This window comes from Centruroides vittatus, unplaced genomic scaffold (assembly GCF_030686945.1).
Source record: "Centruroides vittatus isolate TY-2023 unplaced genomic scaffold, ASM3068694v2 contig_880, whole genome shotgun sequence".
NCBI classification, from domain to species: Eukaryota; Metazoa; Arthropoda; class Arachnida; order Scorpiones; family Buthidae; genus Centruroides; species Centruroides vittatus.
In genome coordinates this window covers 1,104,378-1,125,115 of record NW_027122572.1, presented here as the reverse complement: position 1 = coordinate 1,125,115, position 20,738 = coordinate 1,104,378, and the positions used below count along the sequence as shown (strand labels likewise).

General features: G+C 28.4%; 1 protein-coding gene across 2 annotated transcripts in view; it reads right to left on the bottom strand.

The window, feature by feature from the left end:
- The window catches only part of nwk (nervous wreck), a 275,370-nt gene that overhangs the window by 123,266 nt on the left and 131,366 nt on the right, over window positions 1-20,738 (bottom strand). For both annotated transcript variants that reach the window (XM_067280045.1, XM_067280044.1), the window contains exon 17: window positions 94-191. In XM_067280045.1, coding sequence (XP_067136146.1) covers window positions 94-191 — 98 coding nt within the window. The remainder of the gene's footprint in view (window positions 1-93; window positions 192-20,738) is intronic.

Sequence of the window (20,738 nt, the reverse complement as noted above, 5' to 3'; positions counted from 1 at the left end):
ATAATAATTATTATTATTTTCACCGAAAAATTAAGGCAAAAAATAAAATCTAAAATATTTTAAAACGAAGCAAAAATTTCCTAAAAAAATTACCTAATATCTTCTAGAAAATCCACATCCTGTTGGTGTTTCGCCTGTAACTTGGAAAGTTGTTCATTATGTATATTTCTTAGACTACTAGATGCTTTACCCTACAAGTATAAAAAAAATAAATTATTAATTTAATTCTCTTATATTGTATACTATAAAGCTACTATAGAACTAGATTAAACATACACATAAAATCGTATTTTTCAATTAAAGGAACAAACACCAGCATATTTTTCATTCATTCCTACCTTCTTTGGAAGAGGTTGCATTTTTTCCAAATTTATTCCTGATAAATTAAGAGCGGTATTCAGCACCGCCTGGTCGCCATATTGTGGTACCTGTCACTGATATTGACCGGACACCCTAAGCGCAATTGTTTATTTCGCGTACTGCCATCTGTCGGTTAATTATGCAATTAAAAGCATTAATTTCCTCATCTTATCACGATCAGAGCTATCTATGACAAGATGAAAAAATTTATTAAAGTCCTATGTAGTTATTTTTACTTTTAATAACAATCCTCTAGGTAAAATCTATTTTAAAAAGTATATAAAATCATATACTGTATACAGTTTATATGACAAAATATTTAAAATTTTCAAACCCTTAAATCCATACCTAACTAGGGTAAATTACCACAAGTCCTCATTTAAATGGACACATCTTCATTTTGCGATAAAATTATCGTCATATCAAAACGGGGAATTCACAACAATTGTGAATTCCCCGTTTTGTCCGTACTTGCGGTGAATGGACGGTTTTTTCTTCACTCTGATAGTACCCCTTTTAAAAATGGCAGCTTTTCTGTATTGGTAACAGTGTAAAGTTGAGCATTCGAAAGCTGGTTATTCGATCAAATACATAGGCGATTGAATAGTTTTAATTTCCGATACACATTTTTAGCATCATTTTTTGATTCACGCCTCAGGTTTCGGTTTCGATCTTCATCAACCAGCTTGGCTTTTCGATGATGTGAGTCGTATAGCATTTTAGCTTCTGTGATGTGTTTATCGTTTATGACAGTGATTCCCAAACTTTTTCGAGCCACCGTCCCCTTGGTTTCATAAACTTATACCCAACGACCCCAACCCATTTCCTTGTGTGAGAAAGGATTGAAAATATTCTCAGAAAAACTTTTCTATGAACCTCATGCTTTGTGTCCTGACTTACTGTTCTCCACATCTGGAAACTATTAAACGCAATGTTTCTTTTTTACCCGTTTTTAACGAATGGGAAAGAGTATCAGTGACCCCAAACCTTGCCATAATCACCATTCAACACCATGCTTTCAGTGTCTCCTGCTTCTTTTCACCCCCCATAGATTTACTCACTGCATCCACGGAGGTGGTAGCACCCACTTTGGGAACCACTGGTTTATGATAATCTACAGTTTCTCCATCTAAATTCATCAAAGCAATTGTTTACTTGATTTTGCTTACCGTGTAAGTAGATACAATGCTTTATTCCTTACAATATGATATATAGAAAATAAGGAATGGGAAAAATTATTGAAGACGACCAGTCACAGAGGCTCTGCTGCACAGCATTATATTCATACTTTGGATCAAATTTCAAACAGATATTGCATGTCAACCAGTGGGAGAAAGTGGACTTCCAAGAGTTACCATCTTTCAACAAGATTGCTATTTGATGTTAACAGTGTGTTGTAATAGAAGAATGTCTGGTAAACAGCTCTTCAAAACAAAAATTTAGCAGAAGGAATAGTATTTAATGTAAAAACTAATGTTTTCAACTATTTTTAGTAGTCATCATCATATTATCATATATTCCAAAATATTGTCCATGGCCAGCCATGTTAGGGTTTTATGACAAATTGTATACAGAAGGCTTTGGGTGAATGATCTTTTTACCAGACACCCAGTCATGGGTGCCCATGCAATGGACACTTGGGACAATAGGAAAAGTTTTCTTTTTTTGTCTTGGTCGCCCTTTTCCTAATCCCCAAGTAGGCCCCAAACAACAAAAAATTTGAAACCTATTCTGCAAATATAAAGAAACTAATGAATGATATTTGTCTATTGATCATGCAACTTCGTAAGCAAAACCCCCATTTATTGTTTTCAAGGCCAAGTGAGTCATGAGTGCAACCAGTGCTGATTTGTGGGATACCTTTTTTATAGCTTGTGCTCCCTTTTTTATAGTTAGTGGGCACCGCTGCACCCAGTACATTGCATTTCATTGATGCACGAAGAGCCTGAAGTGCCAAGAAAAGCCCATTTAAGATGGTGTTAAGAACATTTACAGTGGACTTTGAATGAATAGGACAATGTTCTATTCCTTGAGTCAAGGTACAGTCAACAGAATGATTCTGGTCAGATTAGAATTTGGTGAGACCAAGAAATCTAATACAATCCCATGAAAACTGTGGAAAAAAACTAGTTTGTAAGTGGTATCATATTTTGGGATGTCATTATATTTAATGGTTTCACTGAGCTCTACATTTTTGCAAGTGCCATTACTGCAAGGATGTACAGAAACGAGGTTATGAAATCCCATATAAGACTTTTCCAAAGAGCTGTAGATGCATATTTCATTTTCATAGATAATGACCACACACTTGTCAATGACTTTCTTGTCAGTGAAGTTATTTATCACATAGAATGGCTAGCAAGATTTCTGGGCCTAAATCCCATAGAATAATGTGTGATGCTCTAGAGCAGGGATGGCGAACTTATGGCACGTAAGAGAAATCATCTTGCACGTAATGTATCATATGATTTCTGTCTTTTTCAATCATCCTTTCTGTTTATCACCTGATCATCTTTTTTTTCAATCAGATTTTTTACGTTTATTCAAATTAAAGCGTATTCGTTTAATTTCTTTAAATATCATTATTCGAAGTCTAAGACATTGGCACGCATTAACATCTTTAAAGCTAAGTATGCTTACAATACGGCACGCGGACTCAAGAAGGTTTGCCATCCCTGCTCTAGAGAAATGAGTTGTATCCTGTCAGCCTCCACCAAGAACCCATCAGAAGCTTCAGAAATGGACTTTGCTCCCAACAGAGCCGAGGAACAGATTTATAACCAGCAATCATTATGCAGTGTGTACATGCAGGAAGAAACCATAAGCCATAGTAATTGTTTTCTGTACAAAAACATTTATAATAATGCTTACTACATTTTCTTATTTTACATGACATAATTTGAATTAAATTTTAACTTTTCAGGCTGTTATGTATATACAGTATATATACATAACCTTGTTATATTGGAAGTATTGGAAAATCTCCAATTTTGAGACCTCCTGAATCCATAAGTCAAAAAAATGAAAAAAAATTCTGTGTCAGGATGAGATAAAGTTTAAAAAATGAAATTTGGCATGGTAGCTTGTGTATGAGGGGCATTGATGCTATTAAATTTTGGTAGGATAAAGGTCAAAGTATTGAGGAGATGGTGGTTGCATGTCACATCTTCAGAAAGGTTGGATTTAATTTATTCATTATTAACATTTACAAATTTTTTTTATGAAACTCATGTCTACCCTCATCATTAAGCTTTTTGCCAATTTATAGCAATTAAAAATAGAAAAAGTTTTTTATAACAAACTCTCTAACAGATGGTGTCACACAGTTTTATTTATTATGCTTAATAATATAAAAGTTAGTTTTTTAAAATAAAATCTCGTAACAGCTTGGAAGTTATGCAACTTATTGCTGGATTTTGCTTTTTCAATTGTATTATTTTATGAAGAATACAATGTTCTGCTTGTATGTTGTTTCATGCTGTTCTGATCAATAGTTCCTGAGATATATGTCAAATGAATGATTATGCCTACTTTTTAAACATGAGTGTATGTTGATATTCAACTTTAAAATCATTGTTAATTTGCAGTTCAGAAGACAAAAAACTCTGCAGTTAAATAGAAGTTTATATTTTTATAAATACTATATCAGGAGTTTTAAACTTGCATGTTTTTGGATAAGTTCTCTGTATCTGATAAGATCTGAAAACGAAATGTGTAACAATTTGCTAATGCTGTCTTGAAAATCTGAGTATCATATAATATTTCAATAATTATTACTAAAAGTTTGCATTTGTACAGGTACCATTACTAATTACTGCTATCTCAATTGCTTATAAAGTACAAATACAGTAGACTCTCGTATAACGCGGGGATACATTCCATGTTGTAGGAAATTGCGTTATACGAGACAGATCAATTTATGCAAATTCAGGAGTCTGTAAATTGTAACGGTTGTCAATAAATCTGTACTGTACAACCAATATTAACAAAACGGCATCATTGGAACTTATTTGTTGATACTTTCGATAGTGAATAAATGTTAAACAGTGAAGTGCATAATTTTATTTTAAGTTGAATAAAATTATTTTCCTCTTATATCTTTAAATGAGTATGTGTTATTATTTTTTTATAAACCGCTACTTCTTTAAACTATCAGCTTCGCTATTCATATATAAACAACAGGTAAGTGTATACATTTGCTTTTTTAAACAAAAAATCAGAAACTATGTGAAAATGTTAAATTTATCTTACGTGTTAAACGGGACAGTTTATCGCGCTGTATGAGTACTAGTTGCAATTTTTTTGTCGCGTTTTACGGGAGCACATTATACGGGAGTCTACTGTATTTAAAACTAGATGCTTTGATTAAAATTGAAGTTGGCTTTTCCAGGAGTTATGTCTTTTGTTAATATTGGTCATTTGAGTTTAAATACTTTTATTAGCATACCAGTTAATGTTTCCAAGTAAAAGTTATATGTTCATTCTTATCGAAGACTAAGTGCAAATTTTCTCTTTCGGTCTTTGTATTTTGAATTAATGAAATGTTCTTTAAAATATAGCAAGGGATTTGAATTACTTCAAGTTGTCAAGTTATTGTAAAATATAAAATTTTAACATTAAACTTGAATAATTTTAAAAATATACTTATTAACGAAAAATAATATATTACTTACTTTCAAAATGTAAATAAAATTATTTTATAATAAATAAATATCTTGCTACAATTTTGTTCTACTAATTATAGCAAAAATTATAATAAAATTGTTAAATTCTCCAAATTCTGTTTGAAGAATTTATATATATCATCAAAATATCTTATGAAACTATGACACTTTTCAGATAAATCCAATATAAGTTTTCTCTGCTTACTTTTCTTTATGCTTAAATTTTCCCTCTCCTATCTAAATATCACAGTTTATTTTCAGAGATACTATGGTCAATAAGTGGTCATACATAAAAAGACAATTAGAAATGCATTGGGATTTCTGAAAGTACAAATATTACATGTACATGTAATATTTTGTACTTTCAGAATATAATGTAATTTTGTGAATGTTAAGGTAAATTAACATTCACAAAATTATAACATAAATTTTGTGAATGTCCTTAACCAATATTAAAGTATTGGGACTTGGAAGTTAAAAAATTTTGAGTTATGAAGGTTTGGCTAAACACCAAGATTTTGTGCATTGGTTTATCAGTGATCCACAATAAACTATCAATATATTTCCATGGAGTCTTATTACATAGGATCATTGTGTCAGCATAAACCTCTTGATGTAGTCCAGAAACTCAAAAACCCTTAACCGAATGGTTAAATAAGCTACTAAGAAATGCTTTCCTGAATGGGTGATCCATTTACTACTCCTAAGAATTTTTTAAAATTGCAATACAGTAGAGCATCGATTATCCGACTTAATTGGGGACTGGGGTTGGTCGGATAACTGAAAAGTATGAAAAAATACATTATTAGTATAGTGTATTAGGCCTGGTTTAAATACTAGCCTCCCTTTCATGGTCGAGCCAGTGCTGCCAGCTAAAATATGCAAAAATTTAACAAAAATAATATTAAAGTAGTCAAGACATAACCAAATATTGTAGCGCCACATCACTAGCGGACATTTGAATTTGCTGACTAGAACGCAGTCGGTTAATCGGGGGTTGGATAATCGATCCTCTACTGTATTTCTTACCAAGAATCAATCTTTTTTTTATTTTTTTATCACAAAAAGCAATTCTAGGATTGTTATATTTTTAATATTTTTCCACAAAGGTTAGAATTTTTACATAGAATCAGATTATAATTGTTTTTTAAATTAATTTATCAAAAATCCATTTATTTATTATTGAAATGGCAGTTATAATATCTAGGTCACATATACTGCCTGGAAGTCACCACAACCCATCACCATCACATGTTTATTTTTAGTTATATATGGTTCCTCCACTGAGTTTCTGATTAGTTTATTTGCTAGATAAATGTTAATTATTTTACTTAAATAAAAATTCTGGAGAGTTTATGAAAATATGTATCAAAACCCCATTTGAGTTGAGCAGTTCAATGAATTCAAATTAATAGCTTGATTTAACATGTATTCAAGGTTATTTGAGTGTGTTTATTATCTTTGAAAGGCAGCTCTGATTAAGATTTAACAAGTAAATCCCTATGCTGGATGATTGGGAAAGAAAATGATTTTGAAGTAACCAGATTCCACTATATAAGCAGTTGCACGTACAGTGTCATGCAACAATTTTAAAAATCAAGTCACAGATATTTGAATGTCACTTTTTTATTTTTCTAAAATAGATTAACTAAATAATTTAGAAAAAAATATTTGAATAAAAGCCAATTATTTAATATATTTGAATATAGTTTAAAGGAAAAGTTATTTCATAAAAATTAGACAAAGCACAACATTAAAATATCAAAAACACCAAGCCAAAAAATCCAGTAGTTACTATACCAGTAGTAATTATACTGCTGGATTTTCTGATTTGATATTAATAATAAACCAGTTCTCAGTTGTTACCACAACATTCAAAATTCTGTTCTTATAAAAGATTAGTTTTTCTTAGACATATTCACAGTAACTTGATATTAAACATCATAATCATTATTAAACATACTATATCATATTTTAAAAGTATATTATCCCAAACTACAAATGGGGCTTCCATCCTAGTGGATCTTTGAAAGCAGGATCCTAATATTTTACATATTTTAGAAGTAATGCTGTATATAATTTTAGTACATTAAATAGGGATCTATTTTTACATTCAATACCGACATTTGCATCTGTGTGAAGAAGCCACAACTAAGGTTAAATGTAAGTAAAATGAGGTAAAAAATCAAACAGATTAGATTAGAATCATTTTCAATAAGTAGAAAGTAAAAAACCTAAGTGAATACATGTTACACACAGTGCTATCTGTGGCCTTTCAGTGTACAAATTAAGCATAAATTTTAGTTCTCTCTGATAAGTCTGTCCTAATTAAAAGACCTACTAGAACATCAGGTGTCAAAAAATATTGATAGTGAACTTGTATTTAGTTTTTATAGAAAAATAACTGAAATTGAAATATTACATTATGGATATGAGATAATGGAGTAAAGTATAATTTCAAGAATATATCATAATATAGCAAATCAAATTTTGGAATTTTTCTCTAATTGCTCGTTTTTATTTAATAAATCAGTTATTATTATTTAAAATTGATTAAATTTCAGAATTTTTAGAAATATAATCATTGCTGTATGAAAGAACTGATTTCATTTATAAAATTTTTTCCAGAATTATACAGGCTGATGGCTGGAAATAATCTTTTGAATTAGAAACAATGTTGGTTTATAATTGCAATGGTTTTTACACTATTTTGTTAAAATGGAATTCATAATATATAACACACATGCTGGTGCTATAATCATCAATATAATATAGAACTATCAGATGTACAGGACTATTCAGATTATAAGATAATTTTACACAATATGATATGAAATCATAATAAACAATCACAGCCAAAAATTTGGAAACATGGAAAGAAATATTATTATTATTGTAATGTACAGTACATGTCATCACCCACAAATGTTATTGGATGGAATACATTATGGGTTTGAATTAACAGCCTGGTTGACCAAACATGGATATAAAATGGCCTGGAAACTTTCTGCACCTAATTATGACTGGAAATGTCTGGATCTTGTTAAAGAGGAAAGTGGCTGAGAAAAAAATCAAACTTTGTATGAAGAGTTAAAAGAGAAAATAATACAGACTTAGGTTGATAAGATTATATCCAAATATTGCCACAAACTGGCATTTGCCATGCAAAGCAGAATCCAGTAGATTCTTTAAAAAAAACTTCATTTGAAATACTGGTTTCTCTTTCTTATTCTGCAATGCTTTTAATTCAGTCTTGTTTAACAATTAACATTTATTTAGATTGATGACCAAATTACTAAAACTTTTTCTTTATTTTTTCATTTATTTGAATGAGTGTTTCCAAAGTTTTGGCTGCAATTGTATACTTTGTTCATTCTAGCATCATTATTGCACTTATTTCAAATACTTTAATCATTTGAAAAAATATCATTAAGTTGGCTCTGTCCTGATATGTAGTTTTAGTTCCATTAGTTTCAATTAATGTTCTACATTTTTAACTCTCCTAAAATCATTCAGGAATATTATCAGTTTTTATATTGGATTAACAAAACTATATATCATCTAATGCTTGATTGTAACAATTTTATATTTTTGCATATTGCAAAATGAAATCTCAATAGAAAGGAATTTAGTACTAATAGAGACATGTAAAAAGTTTCTTCTTACAAGTATTTTCCTACAGCAGTTTTTAATTAATTTCTAGTTATTAATAGCTTCTAAGAAAACAATTGATTATACTTCATAAATTCTATTCAGAAAAATTTAAATTTTGAAATCATCTTAAATGTAGAAAGATTTTCATAAAAGTAAAACTAATCTGTTTTATATCTTTCCCAGAAAATTGAGTGGATTAATGGTACAAAATCCTATTGATGATGATGTAATAGTAATCTAGTTCAGTACAAAAAAAACTACATATTTCAATATTATACAGATGTGATCAAGTTACAAGTGATTCATATTTATTATCTACAGGTTAGGATCAAATTTTTGTAAGTCACAATCTGTCTAACTAAAAATCATTAGAACATATTGGAATATGATTTTCTTCAGGCACTGCAGACTATTAGAAATATAATAACATTGAAATCATGATACTTTGTCATCTTCTTAAGTTGATATTATAAATTTAAAAATTGTTTCAAATATATTAATACACATTAATTGGGTTTAATCAATTCAAGTTAACATTCAAATAATGTAAATATATTACAATACATACTTTAATTCAGAGAACTACTTTCTAATTCAAGGAGGCAATGTATTTAACTTTTTTCTAATTAATTAAATGTTTTTCAGTCCTCCTTGTTTCATCACCAGATAAACGTCAAAAGCGTTTGATATGATGATGAAACAAAAAGGACTCAAAAATTCTTTAATTAAAATAAATAAGTTGACTCCTTGAATGATGTAGTGATTCTGTGAATTAAGCATGTGGGAAGTTGATAATTTCAAGAAAGATAAAGTATTAATATTTAAAGTATATATTTATTGTTATAAAATATTTTATTCAATAATATATAATTTATTTATAATTATTTTTGGTTGACTAATTTTTAATAATAAAATAATTACAACTCAATACACTCTTTTTGGGTTTACTTAACAAAGCTATTTAATGCATGTGGATTAAACTGCTAATACTAAATTTTTAATTCAGTTTGAACTTAAGATTGCAGCAGTGTATAAAAAAACTGAAATCTAAACGCATAAATTTAAGTTAAACATTCATTTTTTCATTTATTCAAATCAATGCTTTCCAAACTTCTGTTTTTCATATATTTTGTCTTATTCATGCATCTTATATTGTGTTAAAAGTAAATTATGTCAAATAACATTTTAACTATTAGATACAAACAAACACAGTTTTATCATTAGCTAAAAACTGCTGAAAATGATTAAAATAAAAAATAAAAGTTGTTTTGTGTAAGTCAGTTTCTATATTTAAATATTTTGGAAAACACTGATTTTAATCTCTGTAAATGTCTATAAAGTATTTTAGGATGTCCGGTATTATAAAAAGTAGTTTTAAAATTTAATGAGACCAATTAAAATATATTGACAACAATAATTTTCAACACAAATTTAAAATCTATATACAATACAAAACTTTATGTTCCAAAATTGAAAACAGTCAACAAGAGATTCCCTTAAATACTTATTTTGATTGTATAGATTTACAACAATGATTTATGTATAAGATAATTCAGATATTGGATAAAACTGGACAAAGGCAATGACAATGATACTGCTACATGGAAATGAATTTACATAATGAATTATGTTATTAAAATATCCGTTCCGATTGTTTGACATTAAAATTTAAACAGATAATGGATTATTGACAATGCTTGATGCTTATGTTTATACTAATGAATATTTTCGTTTGGTGAGATATTAAAATGAAATGCAATTTACACAATGAATAAAATGCTACAGGCAACATTGTAGAATATTTACAATAATGTATTGATACAAATGAAGTAATTATTTGTTTCTGTTTGTTCTATCAAGAAATTCCATTTTTCTTTATTACTGATGTTCGGCATCTCATCATATATCTGCTTCCATTTTCTTTGCTTCCATTCAAAGATACAGTATTTGCTGAATGAAATGAATTATTATCAGAACATTGATGTCGGTTTGTTTTAGAAATGGAATTATCAGATTTTTTCAATGACTGACATTCAAATTCAGAATCTCTTTTCCATCTGGGATAATCAGGATAATTAGGATCTTTACGTAATTTAATGATTAGTCTTGGAGAATTAATGTCAACTTTACTGTTCAAATGAGATGAAGATGAAGAAAGTGGACATGAATGATTCCATGTTCTAGAAGAGCATCTAATGCTTCCTTTATTATTCTTAGGAGAAGAAATGTTATGTGGTATTTTTATACTACTTTCTTTGTTTTCCAAGTCTTCACTTATTTCATTCAGTTCTTTTGAAGTCCAAAAACTAGAGATATTTTTATCTTTATTTATTATTTGAGCAGATTCAGTGTTATTTTCCACTAAAACATCACTATGATCTGGTTTCTTTCTCTTTGACATATATATAAATTTTTTGTCTGAGTCTGTTACTGAAAAAGAGGGATCTTCGAAATTTTCACATGCTTCTTTATTCAAATCAGCATTAACTAATTTATCTTTGTTTTCTGAAAAAACTTGATGATCAGCAGTAGAAACGAGTGGTAATCGCCAAGATTTTCTGCATAAAGTATTATTACTGAAAACAATGTGTTTTTTATTCTTTTTCTCTAACAAAACATTATATTTTTCTATATCTAATTTGCAACTTCTGGTTTGTATTCTTTTTTGAAAATATATTTCATTTTTATCAACATTATTTATATTAGAATCAGAATTATAATTTTCCTGTAATTTGTTTTCTAATTTTGAAGAATTTTCCTGTACAGTTAGCTGAGGTGAAATTATTGGTTTCTGTTTTTTAATTTCATTATTTGTAACTTCATTTCTAAAAGATATATCACTTTTAGATGCAATTTTCTGTCTTCTAGTAATATTTTTAAGTTCATTTTTTGATTTATCAGAACTCTGATCAGAATTATTTCTAACTGTTTGTAATTTCACATTATTTTCTTCTCTTTCTGTTTCATATAATTGTGTATCATTTGTTGATTCATTCTTCTGATTTAAAAGTTTTTCTTTATTAGTAATATTTTTTGTTTTCTTTTGATCAGAATCTGATAATTTTTTCTGTTCAACAGAATTCAAGTTTAAATCTTTATTTACTTTCATACTTTGATTTATAAATCCTAAAGTTTTAACATTTATTTGTTTTCTTGAATATTTTCTTTTTATTTTTAAACATTTATTTTGAATCTTTTGTTTAGATTTGTGCTTTTTGTAAAACAACGTACAAGATCTTGTTAATCGTTTTGAAATAGGTGCCTTTGCTGCATTTGGGTATTTTTTAATGTAAAGATTACGCCGTTTTCTTTTTCTGTTTTTAAACTTCATTAAGTTTGGCTTATATCTGTTATTTGTAACTTGAATTCTTTCTAAAGCTAATATATTCTTAATACTTGAAGACTTTTTCTTTTCTTTAAGTGCATTTGCAGTATTATCAATTGTTTCATTTTTTACTGATGACGACAAACAAAACAAACCTGACTTTTCAGCAAAATAATGTTGAAAATCAGAGAAACCTATTGAATCATCTTCTAATTCAAGACTTTTATATTCCTTTGCATTTTTAAATTTCAGTTTTCTATTCTTTTTATCATCATCAAACACTACCTTGGATAATCTTCTCTGAACTCTATTGTATATCCTATTTAAGTACTGTTTAGCATACGGATTTGGAAGTCTATGATTTCTTTCTTTTTCCAATCTGCAACCGTTCATTTCATTTTCATCATCTTGTTTATTCTCTAATATTAATACACTCTCAGAGAGAGAAGGAATGATTTCATTATTACATGTATAAATGTTATCATATATGGAATTGCCATGATTTGCATGTAAAACCACCATTCTCTCTTGTTCACTAAGTGAAGAATTTTCTGACATTATTAATAACTGTTTGTAAAATATTTCTTCTTTAATTCTGCACCATGATCGAAATAATTTCTCTCTTCTTCCCACCATATAGCACAAATTTCTAACCTGTAATTAAATATTAAAAATTATTAATAACTTCAATATTGAAAAGTTGTTGGATAATGAAAATATTTTTCAACAATTATTCAGAAATTCAGATTCTAATGTTGACTATAATAGCAGTCAGATACAAATTTTGATAAATATCTAACAAACTTATTATTTTAACTATTTGGTATGGATATAATATCATAAATGGAAAGAAAATTAATTTTTAAAATGTATGTAAAAAGTTGATGACCAAGACTAAATTTCAAAGTTTCTACATGCATTCTCAATTTATACAGATATTTGATGATAAACTATGTCAAAATTATTCAGGTCATGATAAAAGGTTTTAAGTTTTTTAATGTGGTAAGTTACATTAATACTATTAATTTTATGAAATGAATTTTATAATTTAAAGTACTTATGAATATACCAGAAAGCTTTTCAGTTCTGTCAAATATATAATTTAAATCTTAAATCAAAACTGTTTAACAGTGAAGAAAATAGCCATAACTGAGAGAAAAACATTTGAGATTTTTAATCTCAGCTTTAATTCTTTTCTAATGAATAACAACATTAATTGATGCATTCTAAATAGAGTTCTTTGTACAATTTCAAAATGAATTTTAAATATTCTGAAGTATAACTTAAAGTTAAACATTTAAAAAGTGCAATAACTTAAAAAGAATTAAAATAAATTGAAAACAAGATGAACATTAATTTCAAATATATATCTGATTAGCTTATACATATTAAAGAATGTACATCGCAGTAAGCATTAACTTTTCTTTGATCAATTTAAGTGCTGTCTTCTTTATATCATTAAGAGACCAATTTAACTGTTATGTTAATCAACAATAGAAATTATTGTGAATACTGGATTTCTTGTATTCTACATTTGTGAAGATGCTTTTGATATTCTGAATCCAAATGTTTTGTTACATTTACTGACATGTATTACATTGTAACAAGCAATTATTGCGATATCATCACAATGTCGGGTTGCAATTTTTAATCACATTTTTAATTTACTTAGTTTAAAATATATGTTCTCCACCTCAAATTAGTAGTGGCTTGTCCCTATACATCATACTTTTCCTTTAACAATAGAGTCATGTTGGTCATCTATCTAACTCCTATCTATTTAACTCCTTCAGGGGAAAAGTTTGAATTGAAATAATGTGACTTCCAGTTTACATTGGAAAGTTTGTATATAGTTAATCGGGGCCTCCTGCCCCTAAGGTTTCCATATCTGGTCTTGTTTTTCATCTATCTAACTCCATTATTCAGATTAACAAAAGACAGATGGACAACAGTGGGAATTTATAGTGCCACAATTTTTTCAAATTGCAGCTCAATCAATCAATAATAGTTAATATTTATTGTAATACTCCTACAGAAATAATGCAATTAAACTTCTCAAAATATAAATGAATATTCTAATAAAGCTATATTCTTTTTTTCTAAATTTTAATCATATTGGCTCCTCTAAATATTCATTAAAAATCTTAATGTTATTTCCTTCAGAATACTCGAGTTCATTATCAAGTAGAGTTTAAATCAGGATGAAGTATATCTCTGCTCTATCTAAAGTTCATTTATGTCTTTTTTTTTTTATAGAACAACAAGACTGTTTATCTTCTTTATGATAACCTTTATGGCATTTAGTACAATTTATTGTCCAGTTGAAAGACTTTTCTCTCTCTTCTCAGAGGTGTCTTTTTACCTAACATCCCTCACATCTGAAATGATAGTTTTTTATTTAAATTCATAATGAAACTTCCACATCATTTCACAGTTCTTTCTTATCAATTTTAAACTGCTTGCTTCTTGAAAAATATCTGTTGTAATTTTATGCTTAAAGATGTTATAAGATCAATAACAGATTTTAAAATAATTGGTTTCTTGTAATTTTTCAATGAATACTTATTTCTATTAACTGTACATCAATAAGAACATAACATATGCAACAGTCAGATCCATGAGCAAGATTTTTAAAAGAATGGATTTAAAAATAATTATTTTTTCATAGTTAAGTTTATTAATTTTTACAATATAGGTATATAACGTAATATGACAGAATATGGAGAAGCAGAATATATATATATATATATCTTACATAGAATATTCTGTTTAATTACTTTTAAAATTTAATTCATCTCAAATGGGAGGAATAAAAATTATATTGTGCACAGTTTTGCTGGAGGATAATATGTGACCAAGCCAGAATATCAAATCTGTACATTTTCAATTGCTCTTCTTCATAAAGGTTTTCTCAAAACCCAGGTTATATGACAGATGTATATAACATCTCTGCATATATACATATTTAATAGTTATCAAAATTAAACATATCTATCAAATACATACATTGCTATATTTTTCAGGTATTGTAATCATTACAGATTTTCAGCAAGCATTAATAATCACATAAATATGATAATTTTAAATGACTATTAGTTCTAAATGTAGAGATGATTATCAGAGGCAGTTCACAAGAGGGGCTAAGAAAATACTAAATTCAATATTTCTCATAATTAACTGCTAAAATTCAGAAAGTGAGAAAACACATGGGTATTCCTTGCTTCTGAAGATAATTACTTCTATTTTAATAAATCAAGTTTCTGTTATTAATAATAGGGCATCAACCAGTATTTGGCAATAGAGCAATAATAGGATATTGCTTTAAAGTAGGTCACCAATGGATAGAAAGACACAGCATCAATTTTGTAGAACTGAAATGTATTAAGTAAAGTGTTTGACACTTTGTTGATAATTGTTTTTGTTTCCCTAGTTGAAGAAACTACCAGCTCAGATGGTAGAATTAGGGGTTTAAAGAATTCTGCTAAGATCCTTTCTAAGAAATAATTTGGGTGGATACATTTATTTACCAAAGGACATAAAGGACGACCTGGTTTTTGCTTTAAAGAACAACCTTGGGCACATGAAGAGGCAGTTTTTAATTTATTCTGATATTACAGAAATATTCTTTAATACTAGAAAAACTACTACAGTTACATTTATTTAAAATTGTTAATAGCTTTCAATTTTCCAACTGCTTTAGCAGATTACATTAATTTTATTACAAAACAAAAATGTAATTTCACATTTTGTCTACAGAAAACATAAATGTCTATCAAACAATTTTTAAAATAATAATAAATAAAGATAATCAAAAAATTTTAAGAATTATTTTTAAAATGTTATAAAAAAATGTAAAAGTATACATAAATGCTGTAATAATGATTTAACTCAATAAGTTTGTAAATTTTATTCTTAAATCAACAAATTTGTATTTTAATTTTATTTTCAAAAATTATCACATATTAAGCAATCTCATTTTCATGATAATAAAAAATTAAAATAAACATAATGAAAATGATCTGAGCTTAACAATCATTCTTTTAGAAGTCAAAACTTTATCTTCATATTAAATAACTGAAGCAATATAATCCTAATGAATATATTTTTTTCTTAATACAGCATATTTGCTATATTTGCACCACTCCACACCGGAATATATGTAACAATAGACACAAAACCAACTTCCAGTATGTTTATATATTTAGTTTTAATAAATTTTTTATTTACAAATAAGCTTTTCACTTATTATTTTTCTATGATTAATGTTTATATAAATTCTTTCATTATGTTTGAACTAAAGTTAAATTTATAAGCATAGAATACGACCCTGAAGTTATATAATATATATCATATGAAATAGTGTTCATTTATATATTGTTATATATTTGTGTTCTAATTCTTGTTTGTTTTCTTCCTGTAATCTATTCTCAAGAATCCTTCATCTACTTATATATTATTATAAATCACTATTTTCTTCTATAAGCTTCTGATTGTTTTTACTCTAATATTTTTCACTTTCATTTTTAATTTATATATATACTGTAAATATATAACAGATCTTATAATCCATATAATTTCTTAAATGCATATCTATTGACAATCTTTTTAGTGAATAAAAAATTAATGTAAGAGTCCTCTTTCGCAGTCTCCTCATCCTCTGTTACTTTCTGCTTTTCTTCTATTTTAATTTACTTGTATCTTTTTTATCATATTGTATATAACAAGATAATAACTCAAATGCAGACACAAAAGTCTTAAAGAATTCCAATCTTGTCTTAAAACGTTTTTTTATTTCAAGCACTTTTACAAAAATAATATTTTCAAAAATCTTGATATTTTTTACATTGTTATCTGGCATGAAAAAGAAAGAATTATTAAATGCAAATGTTTAATATTAATAGCTTCAAAAAATGAGCTTTTGTTTTTGCTTATGCTCATGTAGACAATAGATAGTCAAGAACTTCCTCAACTAACTACTCTGTTGGCATTGCTGAGTGTAAGGCTTCACAATGCATAACTTGCACAATGACAGTAAATCATTTCTATTTTTGGGTGATAAACATCTAGTCACTAGTATTAACACAATACTTATGATTTGAGGTTTAAATATTTACATATTCAGTATTGTTGATAGGAAAAAAATGTGATGGTAGAGCAATAATCCAGAATAAAATTTTGCTAGTAATTAAAATAAATCTGTATTGTTAAAACAAATGGATGGATTATTGCTATTTACTATGTTCTCAGGTTTAATTAACATTGTCACTTCAAAAAAAGGAAAGGATTTTCTTATAAATGATAACTGAAGTGATTTTCTAGTAACAACAGACTCTAGGAAATATTCAGAAAGTGAGGTTACATGAAAATCATTCATAGATAGTTAATTTTCTATGTTGACACAATTCAAGATTTTCTATGGAATTACTGTGCAATCCTGAAACATGATTTAAACCTATCAAAATTATTGTAAAACCTTATTCCAACACTTTTGTCATCTCAAATTTAAAAATAAATATTTTTTCAAACTTTCAAATGTAGAATTGATCCTTTGTTATAGTTCTAATATTTCTGTAACTATTACTTGTAGTTCAGTAAACCAGAAAATTTAATGATCAATTTTCTTTTAAATTTGAAAACACTAACAACACAGGTTTGTTTTGCATTGTTTCAAGCATATTTATGATATGAACAATTTATCAATAAAGTAATTCAGCAATGTATACTTTTCCGAAATACAACTTACAATACTTGTATGTTTTCTCTAGTCAAGAATATCAATTTCAATCTTCCTATTCAAATTAGTTTCAAGAATTTATTTTTTTATCAACTAATTTTCATTAAACTTATTTATATTTTCAATAAGAATTTAATAAAATAATTGAAAAAATTATAATTTCTAAATAAAGAAACTTTCAAACTGACAAACTTTTTACATTTCTATATTTTTCTAATTTACTGTTTCAGGATTTTATATTCTTATGAAGAATCCAATAATTAAGTTCTGAATGATATATCTATTTGATTTCATATTATTTTATTGCACACATTATACGAAATAAATTTCAGTATTGAGGTAACCTTAAACTATTTTATCAGGATGGCACACTTATTAAGTTTTATTCTGAAATTCATTAGGTTCTTTTCAAGTTTAAGAATTTCAGGAAAATAATATTGTGTATTTTCTTACAGGACAACTGTGCCACATTTTCCCATTTATTATTTCAAATTTTTCTTAACTTTTAGATTAATTTTAGATGATCCATTTAGTCACAGCACTCAATTACATCCAGTCATCTTTCCATTGAAATTAATTGAAATTAGAATAACCATTTCTGAAGCTCTGTAAACCTAGAGACTATTTTATTCATGTAACCAATAGCCATGGTATGTGATCATACAACAAGCGGCTTTATCCAATCTTCACTCAATAAGACTGGGAAGGTCTGAATATATGAACAGATATACATACGGTATATCCAGCAGAGGCAATAATAATAATAATTTAAGAAATTCCAACACATTAAATTCAACTTGTTTTACATATTCATATCTTATATGCTCAAGAGTATTGTATATGTACAGTACAAGCAGAGGGGAAAATTACTGGAAAGAGGAATAGCATAGAAAACAATCCTCGGAGGCGGAGGTGATCGAAAACGTTAGTTAATTAGTTGTTAATTTTCGTATGGAGTACCGGAAACTTAAAAGGCTTAGGAAGTGATATTAGGAATAGCATACTTGAAAATCAATGCAACTGTAAATCAGAGTCCAGAGATGTACAAAAATCCAAAGAGGTTGTCAATTTAATTAAAATCCTTGTATTTTTAAGGTATGTTCTCACACAGACATTAGTGGTGTGTGTCTGTGGCATGAAGTTTTTCACGTTGACCACTTTCAGTGACAACATAAAGCAATCAGATCAACCCAAGGTCACTAGGTGGCCTTCACAACACTACCAGTTGGCTATTATATAACTTGGTTTTTACAGAACACCTGTTATGATATTTTTCACTCAGTCTTGGCAGACCAAACCAGATTCATGGAAAATTTTGATACAGATAAATGTATAATCAAAATTGAACAACAACCAGCTAATAGTGCATAGTATTGTTCAAACTCAGCAACAGGCACTTCTATCTCATCTCCTGTGGTCTTTATCCACCTGTGGGCACCCTTGTTGGCGTAGTGTTAGCAGACCACTGCTGCTCGTCTACTTTTATACAGTATGTTTGTTTCTCTTCCTCGCTACCTAGCCTTGTAGGACTCATTTCCTACAGCCCTCAGCTAGGTACTAATTATGGCTTATCTCTAATTACAGATTTTAGTTCATCAAACACCACAAACAACTACACATCTGTTGGAGACTGTGGTGAAGTCACATATCTTAACTAAACTTTACCGACTTTTAGTATGCAATCTATTTTATTAATGTAATCTAATGTTTTCAGTCAATTAACTGACTTTCATCAGGATCGAACAGTTTTTTGATCCTGAATCACTTATCTTATATAGCAGAGGTAGGCAAGCAAGAGTTCAGTGGGAGCCGAAATGTAGGTTTTGCAAAATGCATGGGAGCCACAGTTCTGTACTGTCGTGGCAGATAGTATAGTAAGGCAGGGAAGGATAGGCATTTATTTCCAAGTTCTTGACCCGGATGGGTCAAGAACTTGGAAATAAATTACTAAATATTACATATATATAATTACACATATTCACAAAATTGTGGAAATACAATTGTAAAAATAATAATAGAAATCAGAAATTAACACTTTCAGCAAGAGCCACATGAGACTCTCGGAGCCACATTTGCCCATGTCTGTTATATAGTCTGCTTTTCATTATATTTACTTTTTCAACCAGTAGTGATCTCCAGCATTCCCTCTATTTTTGTTTGTCCCATGTCTTTATTAAGTACACCCAGCTCAGTTGAATCTTTCAATTAGTGTTTCGCTTCTTTTCCCCTGGCTGGCCAGGTGGAGTTTTCCTGGTTTCCTCTACCTCTTTTTCCTAAATGGGGGCCAGCTTCACCTCAAGTCCTCCTGGAAAGCAAATATTCTACTCCTGCAGAGTGTTGTATTATTTCCTTCTAAATTATTACTCTAAATTTGATGGACATCAATGGATTGCTCACTGGTGCTTTCTTTTCCTCAGTAGCTTTGAGCTACCCAGAAATGTTGGTTAGGTCTAGTTGGTTAATCTTGCAACCTACAAACTTTCCTATCCATCTATTGTTCCTCTTATTCAACAAATGACAATGATAAGTTGTAATAGCATATACATAAAATATATCATGCAGAATAAAATGTGAAACACAACATATACATGTAATGTTATGAGCCTCACAAGGGACTAGTTATTTCTTATGAGTCCACTTTGGGACACCATCTATTAACCAACACATATTCTCTTGCAAATACAACTTTTTCTGGCCTTTTGTGCTCTCTCTTAAACCACAAAAAAAAAAAAAAAAAAGTATTGTTTAAACTGTCAAATATTCAGATATTATTGGGTGCATCCATCATTGTTTTTCATCAAAGTGCATAATGTACTGTAGTTCCAGTGCTACATTAGAATGTGGTGTCCTTTTCACGTGGAATAGCAAGTGATATCGCTAATATTGACATTAACCATTAACCCAATTTTTAGATTAGATTAATGATGAATTACATCAGCAATCATTTGTTATCAATAAATGATTTGATCAAGTGGCCTGTCTGAAAGCAGCCTTATACTCA